We start from the raw sequence: 9,266 nt of genomic DNA, 5'->3' as shown, positions 1-9,266 counted from the left end.
TTTTAAATTGCTAACAGCAAATGTTTATTCATGATTGAAGCCAAGAAGGATTTATAAATGCATTTTAATACCTTGCTGATAAAATAGTAACATTCCATCTTTGCAATCTTGTAAGGAATACAGGAAGAGACTGTAAAGGCTTTAATGTGTATATCTATTATAACCAGGTCATCAGAACACACACACACACACATACACACACACACACACCACCTACTTTAGTGTTACACCATACCAACTTTTCAGAAAGGCCATCCTGAAGCTCTACTGGATAACTGAGTAAATAGGTTTAAAGTCGGGGGAGGGGGGAGTAGGGAAGAAAGATGGAAGGTAGTAAGCAGCACACATTTCAAAGCTCACTTTTAAGCACACGACATTATTGAAAAAAAAAAAAACAAACAAACGCGGGGGTGGGGAAGGCAATTGAGCATCTTCAGAAAGAGTATTTGGCAATATTCAACGCATCAGGAGGCTGTGCTTGGGGCCATCCACTCTCTCCAGCTTCTCAAAGTGTTTCCTGGCATTGCGAATGTTGATCAGAGTAGCTGCGGAAGGGATCGACGGGTCAGACATAACCACCATCACGTACGTGTTTGAGGTGAAGATGTCGATGAAGGCCGCGAAGTTAGAATTTCGAACTTCCATGCTCTGGAAAGAAGCGGCTAATTTACTGCAGCTCAGCTTGAACTGCTTAATGATGTTGCTGATCTTCTCGAACCGGTGGACATCACGCTGCTCCTTGCACTGGTAATGGGAAATGACCAAGAACGTAGCCCTCTCGAACAGCAGGACTTCGTCGGCCTCAATAATTTGGGCAAAATTCCTGAGGTTCATCTCCAGCTGCTGCACATTGGGAATGAGCTGGTAGACAATACTGGACCAGGCTTTGTAGAGCGTTTCGTCCCAGATGGAGGTTCGAAAACAAGCGCATTCCAGGGGGCGAGACAGACGCCGCAGGTCTTCCTCTCGCTCTTTAAAAATCAGGTCACGCTGATCCTCCTGAACCAGATCCATTTTGTGCACCAGGCAGAAGATTTTGGCATCCGGAGAGTTCTGGAGGATGGCCTCCAGACACGACTGGTAATAATGCATGTCCTTTTCCAGTTCGCGGCTCTCCACGTCAAACACGTAGATCAGCACCTCCACGTTACGGAAGATGTTGTCTCGCTGGCTGGTGAAGTAGTTCTCCATGAAGGTGTCCTGACCGCCGCAGTCCCACAGGTTGAGCACCAGGTTGCCCAGGAATCGGACGTGGGAGTGCTCCACATCGATGGTGGCCCCCAGGCGCCGGGTGTCGCGAGCGATATAGTTCGCAAAGATAATGGACCGCATGCTGGTCTTCCCCGACCCGCTCTTCCCCATCAGCAGCACCTTCTTCTTCATGGCCGTGTTGGGCATCACCCGCCGGGGCCGCCGCGGAATGGGCCTCAGGGCGCGGCCTACCTGCGGCGCGGACGGAGGGCGGGGTCGGGGCGCAGGGGCTCCGCAGGCCCGGCCGTGCAGCCGTGCGGTGCCGGCAGCCGACGGCGGGAGGGCTGGGCCGGAGAGGGCGCGGCGGCGGGAGCTCTCCCTCGGAGGCGAGCGCCCTGGGCGAGGCGGCTGCGAGGCTCCGGGGAACAGCTCGCCTTCCGGGGAGCGCGGCCGCGGCGTCCCGGCTACCACCCACTTCCGGCGGCGGTCTCGCGAGAGCGGCGGGGCCCGGCCCTCGGCCCTCGGCCCTCGGCCGCGCGGGCCCTGAGGAGCTGCCGCTTCGGGGCGCCCGGGGCGGGGCGGGGGCGCCCGAGGGATGGAGCGGAGGGGGACCCGCACCGGGCGGCCCGTTGCCCTCTTCGCGCCGGGGGTGCCGTTGCTAGGTGCACGCGCGCGCTCGCTCGGTTACGAGAATGCTGCCATCTCGTGGCCAGATCCGGCTCCCGCCCCAGCCCGGCCCGGGACGGCCCCGGACAGGACGGGACGGGACAGGACGGGACGGGACGGGACAGGACGGGACGGGACAGGACGGGACGGGACGGGACAGGACGGGACAGGACGGGACGGAACAGGACGGGACGGGACAGCCCAGCCCAGGACAGGACGGGACAGGATGGGACAGTCCGGGACAGGACGGGACGGCACAGCCCGGGACAGGATGGGACAGTCCGGGAACAGGACGGGACGGGACAGGATGGGACGGGACGGGACGGGACAGCCCAGCCCAGGACAGGACAGGACGGGACAGGACAGCCCGGGACAGGACGGGACAGGGACGGGACGGGCCGGGACAGGCCGGGACAGGACAGGACGGGACGGACGGGACAGGACAGGACGGGACAGGACGGGACGGGACAGCCCGGGACAGGCCGGGACAGGACGGGACGGACAGGACGGGACGGACGGGACAGGACGGGACAGGACGGGACGGGACAGCCCGGGGCAACCCAGCCCAGGACAGCCCAGCCCGGGTCGCTTTCAGAGTGCAGTGCACTTAGGTGGGTCTAGGCCGGGCTGCAGGCAGGTGAAGTGGAGGAAGGCCAGGCTCCGCAGCCCGTGAGGCCTCCCCAGATTCCCAGGTGTGCTGCGCGCAAGCACAGCACACAGAGCACTGCAGATGAGGAAGTGAGACTTGGGGAAGTTAAGTGACTGCCCCGTGCTACACAGTGAGATGGTAGTAAACCCCTACTGGGGGATGCACTGACACCGCCCCCCCTTTTCCCCCCCCGCCCCCCCCCCCCCCCCCCCCGTGCTTTCTCCATTTGGAAGCAAGCTCCTTTTCCTTTTCTCAGGCTTTGGAATTTATTGTTGGAATCCCAAAGCTCGAGGAAACTGGTATGGAGCTGTGCTGGAGATCCATCCTCATGATAACTCCATGAATAAATAAATGACCTTATGAATAAATAATCTTATTTTCAAGTGAATAAATCAAAGCTTAGAGGGATTAAGTAATTTTACCAAGTTACACATCTATTAAACAATGCAATGCAATTTGTCTTTTTAAAAATATAAATTATATATATTTAAGGTGTACAACGTGATTTGATAACACACAGTGAAATGATTACCGCAGACTAACCTCATAGTTACTTCTCTGTGTGGTGAGAGCACCTGAAATCCACTCCCAGCAGATTTTCTGTATTCGATATACAGTATTGACTACACTCATCCTGTGGTAGGCTAGCTCTCTACACTTATCCTGCATAACTGCAACTTTATACCCTCTGATTAACATCTCCCCATGACCTCCACCTCCTTGTGCCTGGGAACCCCCATTCTGTTCTCTGCTACTATGGATTTGACTTTTAAAGATTCCACATAAATGAGATCCTGCAAGCTTTTTTCTTTCTTTGTCTAGCTTATTCACTCAGCATAATGTCATCCGGGTTCATTCATGTTGTTGGAAATGACACAATCTCCTTTTAAAAGGCAAGAAAATACTCTACTGTATATATAAATCACCATTTCTTAAAAAATTTTTTTAAAAATTTATTTGAGAGAGAGAGTGAAAGTGTGTGTGTGTGAGAGAGAGAGAGAGAGAGCAGGAGCAGGGAGGAGAGGGAGAAGCAGGCTCCCTGGATCCCAGGACCCTGTGATCCTGACCTAAGCCAAGGGCAGACCGCTTAACAGACTGAGCCACCCAGATGCCTCTCTTTCTTTTAATGGTAAAATTTTATTTTAATTTTATGTTTAAAACTTAAAAAAAAAAAGATTTTATTTATGTATTCATGAGAGACACAGAGAGGCAGAGGCATAGGCAGAGGGAGAAGCAGGCTCCCCATGAGGAGCCAGATGCAGGACTCAATCCCAAAACACCAGGATCCCGCCCTGAGCTGAAGGCAGACCCAGCCAGATGCCCCTAATTTTGTGTTTAAAACTTAACACACTTTCAGTTTATTTGATTTTATTCATGAGAAACACACAGAGAGAGGCAGAGACAAAGAGGAAAAAGTAGGTTCCCTGTGGGGAGCCTGACGCAGGACTCGATCCCAGGACCCCAGGATCATGCCCTGAGCTGAAGGCAGACGCTCAACCAGTGAGCCACCCAGGCATCCCCACACACTTGCAGTTTTATGAGCCACCAAGCATGTTCTCTAACATTATTCAACAAGTAGTTAATTTACATAGATTTTAGCTAAAATATATCAATAGTAGATATTCCTGCCATGCCTTAGGGAAGTTGAACACTCTTTATTTTTAGCATTCATTTTATTTAAATTCTTCTAGTATTTATGTTGGTTGTAGTGATGTTTTTTCCCCATTTTACTGATATGTAACACTGTATTAGTTTTAGGTGTATGACACCTAAAAATTTGATATATTTGATATATGTGTATATTGCCAAATGATTACCACAATAAGTTTAGTTAACATCCATCACCTCAGGTAGTTACAACTTTTTTTCCCCTTTGGCCATGAGAACTATTAAGATCTATACTCTTGGTAAATTTCAAACATATAGTACCGTACCGCTAACTATTGGCACCATGTTGTACATTACATCCCCAGAATTTATCTTATGATTCAAAGTTTGTACCTTGTGACTACCTTCACCCATTTCCCAATCCCTGGCAACCATCCATCTATTCTCTGTATCTCTGTTTGGTTTTTTAGATTCCACATACAAAGGAGATCATACAGTATTTGTCCTTGACTTAGTTCACTTGGCATGCCTTCAAGATCCATTCATGTTGTTGCAAATGGCAGGATTTCCTTCCTTTTTAAATGGGTGAATAATATATATTCTATAATCATAATATAAAAATATATATCATATTTTCTTTCTTCATGTATCCATTGATGGAGACTTAGGTTGTTTCCCTCTCTTGGCTACTGTAAACAATCCTGCAATGAACTGGGTGTGGGTGGGGTGGGAGGAGGACAGATTATCTTTTCCAGATAGTGTTTTCATTTCCTTTGAATATATATATACCCGGAAGTGGGATCATTGAATCATATAGTAACTTCTATTTTTAATTTTTTGAGGAATCTCCATACTGTTTTCCATAGTGGCTGCACCAGTTTACATTCCAACCAACAGTGCACAAAGTTGCCCTCTCTCCCACATGCTCACCAAAGCTTATCTCTTGTCTTTTTGATGACGACAGGCGTGAGGTGATATCTCCTGGTTTGGATACACATTCCCCTGATGTGTAGTGATGGCAAGCGCCTCTTTTCACGTACCTGTTGGCTATTTGTTATGTCTTCTTTGGAAAAATGTCTATTTAGGTCCTCTGCCCATTTTTAAAATCTGATTTTTTCCCTATTGAATTTCAGAAATGTTTATACATTTTGGATATTAATCCCTTATCAGATAAATGATTTGCAAACGTCTTCTCCCATTCCATAGGTTACTTTTTTTGTTCTGTTGGTGTTTTTTTTTCCTTCTATGCAGAAGGTTTTTAGTTTGATGTAGCTCCATTTGTTTATTTTTGATTTTTGTTGCTTGCACATTTGGTGACATATCCAAAAAAACTTTTCCAAGACCAATGTCAAGAACCATTTCCCTATGCTTTTTTCTAGGAGTTTTATGGCTTTAGGTCTTATATTCACATCTTTAATCCATTTTTTAAAAAGATTTATTTATTTATTTATTTATTCATGATAGACATAGGGAGAGAGAGAGGCAGAGACACAGGCAGAGGGAGAAGCAGGCTCCATGCGGGGAGCCCGACGCGGGACTCGATTCCGGGACTCCAGGATCGCGCCCTGGGCCAAAGGCAGGCGCTAAACTGCTGAGCCATCCAGGGATCCCCTTTAATCCATTTTTGAATTGATTTTTGCGTATAGTGTAAGTTAGGGCTCCAGTTTCATTCTTTTGCATGTGGATATCCAGTTTTCCCAGCACCATTTATTAAAGAAACTATCCATTCTCCATTGTTTATTTTTGGCTCTTGTCAAAAATTAGTTGACTATATAAACTTAGATTTATTTCTGGGGTCTCTAGTCTGTCCCATTAGTTTGTATGTCTGTTTTTATGCCATTACCGTACTATTTGATTATACAGCTTTGCAGTATAATTTGAAATCTGGGAGTGTGATACCTTCAGCTTTGTTCTTTTTCAGATTTGCTTTGACCATTCAGAGCCTCTTGTGGTTTCATAAAAATTTTATAGTTGGTTTTCTATTTCTTTGAAAAATGTCATCAGAATTTTGGGTAATATGAACATTTAAACAGTATTAATTCTTTTAATCCATGAACACAGGGTATCCTTCCATTTATTTGTGTCTTCTTTAGTTTCTTCCATCATTGAGTTCTAGCTTTCAGTGTACAGGCTTTCACCTTGTTCAAATTCATTCCTAAATATTTTATTCTTTCTGACACTATTGTAAATGGGATTGTTTTCTTGATTTCCCTTTTGGATGGATTGTTGTTAGTGTAAAGAAGTGCAACTTATTTTTGTAAGTTGATTTTGTATCTTGCAACTTTACTGAATTCATTAGTCCTATTTTTTTTTTGTGTGTGTGTGAAGTCTTTAGGGTTTTCTACATATAGAGAATACTGTCATCTGCAAAGTGATAATTTCACTTCTTCCTTTCTGATTTAGATGCCTTTTATTCCACACCCCTGCCTTTTTTTTCCTTTTTCTTTTTTTTCTGATTGCTCTTGCTAGTACTTGTAATATGTTGAATAGAAGGAGCAAGAGTGAGCATCCTTGCCTTGTACCAGATCTTAGAGGAAAAGCTTTCAGTTTTTCCCTATTGATTATGATGTTAGGTCTGGCTTTTCATAAGTGACCTTTATTGTGTTGAGGAAGTTTCTTCTTGTACCTATTTTGTTGACAGTTTATATCCTGTTTTTTTTTTTTTTTTAAGATGTTATTTATTTATTCATAGAGACACAGAGAGAGAGCGGGGCAGAGGCACAGGCAGAGGGAGAAGCAGGCTCCATGCAGGGAGCCCAACGTGGGACTGGATCCAGCCAGGGTCCTCAGGATCACACCCCAGGCTGTAGGCGGCACTAAACCGCTGTGCCACTGGGGCTGCCCTGTTTTTTTTTTTTTTTTTAAGGTTTATTTATTTATTCATGAGAGACACACACAGAGAGAGGCAGAGACACAGGCAGAGGGAGAAGCAGGCTCCATGCAGGGAGCCTGACATGGGACTCGATCCCAGATTCCAGGATCACACCCTGAGCCAAAGACAGACACTCAACCGCTGAGCCACTCAGGTGTCCCTTATCATAAATTGATGTTGAACTTTATCACATGCTTTTTTGGCACCTATTGAGATGATCATGTGGGTTTACCTTTTATTCTGTTAATGTGTTACCTTTTATTCTGTACTTTGCATCCCAGTAATAAGTCACAGTTGGTTATGGTATATGATTTTTTTTTTAAGATTTTATTTATTTGAGAGAGAGAGACTGAGAGACAGAGAGAGAGACAGAGACAGAGCTTGAGCTGGAGGAGGGGCAGAGGGATAGAGAAAAGCAGACTCCCTGCCAAGCAGAGAGCCCGATGTGAGGGCCCCATCTTAGGACCCTGAGTTCATGACCTGAGCTGACAGCCAGTGCTCAACCAACCAAGCCACCCAGCTGCCCCATCATTTATAATCTTTTTGGTATGTTTTTGAATTTGGTTTGCTAGTATTTTATTGAAGATTTTTGCATCTATGTTTATCAGAGATAATGACTTATAGTTTTTGTTTGTTTGTTTTTCGTAGTTTCCAACTCTAATTTTGTTTTTCCCCCCTATTCTCTATGTGAGTTACTTCTGATCTCTATTATTTCTTTCCTTCTGCTAACTTTGGGCTTAGTTTATTCTTTTTTCTAGTTCCTTGAGGTGTAAAGTTAGGTTATTTCAGATCTTCTTTTTTTTTTTTTTTTTTTTAATTTTTTTTTTTTTATTTATTCATGATAGTTACAGAGAGAGAGAGAGGCAGAGACACAGGCAGAGGGAGAAGCAGGCTCCATGCACCGGGAGCCCGATGTGGGATTCGATCCCGGGTCTCCAGGATCGCGCCCTGGGCCAAAGGCAGGCGCCAAACCGCTGCGCCACCCAGGGATCCCCAGATCTTCTTTTTAAATATAGGTGTTTATCACTATAAACTTCCCTTTTAGTACTGCTTTTGCTGCATTCCATAAGTTTTGGTAAATTGTGTTTTTGCTTTTGTTTGTTTCAAGATAATTTTTGAATTCCCTTTTGATTTCCTGTTTGATCCAGTGTTTATTCAAGAGTGTCTTAGTTTCCATATATTTGTGAATTTTCTGTTTTCTTGCTGTTATTGACGCTTAGTTTCATCTTATTGTGATAAAAAAGATACTTAATTTGATTTTGTTTTTTTGTTTTTGTTTTTTTGTTTTTTATTTGATTTTGATCTTAAATTTATTAAGACTTACTTGTGACCTAACATGTGATCTATCCCAGAAAATGTTCTCTGTGTACTTGAGAAGCATGTGTATTCTTCTGCTGTTGGGAGAACATGTAATACGTATATGTCTGTTATGTCCATAGTGTATATGTCTGTTTGGTCTATAGTGTTGTTCAAGTCCACCGTTTATTGATTTCCTGTCTGGATGTTCTGTTATTACAAGTAGGGTATGAAGCCTACTCATATTGTATTGCTGTCAATTTATCCTTTCAGGTCCACCCATACTTCTTTTACATATTTAGGTGCTTTGATGTTGGATGTGTATGTATTTGTAATTGTTTTACCTACCTGCCTTTTGAGTTGACCCTTTTAGCATTATGTAATAACCTTTGTCTCTAGAAATAGTTTTTTTCTTCTTTTTTTTAAGGGCGGAAGGGGCAGAGGGAGACGGAGAGAGAGAATTTCAAGCAGGCTCCACGCCCAGTGCAGAGCCAATGTGGGGCTTGATCTCACAACCCTGAGATCATGACCTGAGCTGAAACCAACAGTCCCATGCTTAACTGATTGAGCCACCCAGGTGCCCCTCTAGAAAGTTTTTAAATTTTTAACATTAAAAAATATTTTTATTCATTTATTTGAGAGAGAACGAGAGAGAGAGTGAGAGCGCAAGAAAGTACAAGCAGGGGGAGTGGCAGAGGAAAAAGGAGAAGCAGGCTCTCTGGGAGTCTGATGCAAGGCTCGATCTCAGAACCCTGGGACCATGACCTGAGCCAAAGGCATATGCTTAACCGACTGAGCCACCCAGGCACCCTAGAGACAGTTTTTCACCTAAAATCTACTTTGTCTAAGTATAACCATTCCTACTTTCTTTTGACTACCAATTGCATTGAATAGCTTCTTCCATCCTTTCACTTTTAGCTTCTGTGTGTTCTTGAATTTAAAGTGGGTTTCTTAGAGACAGCATACATGATTTTTTATTCTCTT

At 44.9% G+C, this 9,266-nt stretch overlaps 1 protein-coding gene across 1 annotated transcript; it reads right to left on the bottom strand.

The window, feature by feature from the left end:
* RRAGA (Ras related GTP binding A) lies at window positions 1-1,498 on the bottom strand. The gene has a single exon (XM_038552491.1). The coding sequence runs from the start codon at window positions 1,396-1,398 to the stop codon at window positions 457-459; it is 942 nt and encodes a 313-aa protein (XP_038408419.1). The 5' UTR covers window positions 1,399-1,498; the 3' UTR covers window positions 1-456.
* Between the last annotated feature and the right edge of the window lie 7,768 nt (window positions 1,499-9,266).

Source organism: Canis lupus, chromosome 11, assembly GCF_011100685.1.
Source record: "Canis lupus familiaris isolate Mischka breed German Shepherd chromosome 11, alternate assembly UU_Cfam_GSD_1.0, whole genome shotgun sequence".
Taxonomy (NCBI): domain Eukaryota; kingdom Metazoa; phylum Chordata; class Mammalia; order Carnivora; family Canidae; genus Canis; species Canis lupus.
Note: the sequence above shows the minus strand (reverse complement) of the source record. Positions and strands in the feature narration are given on the sequence as shown.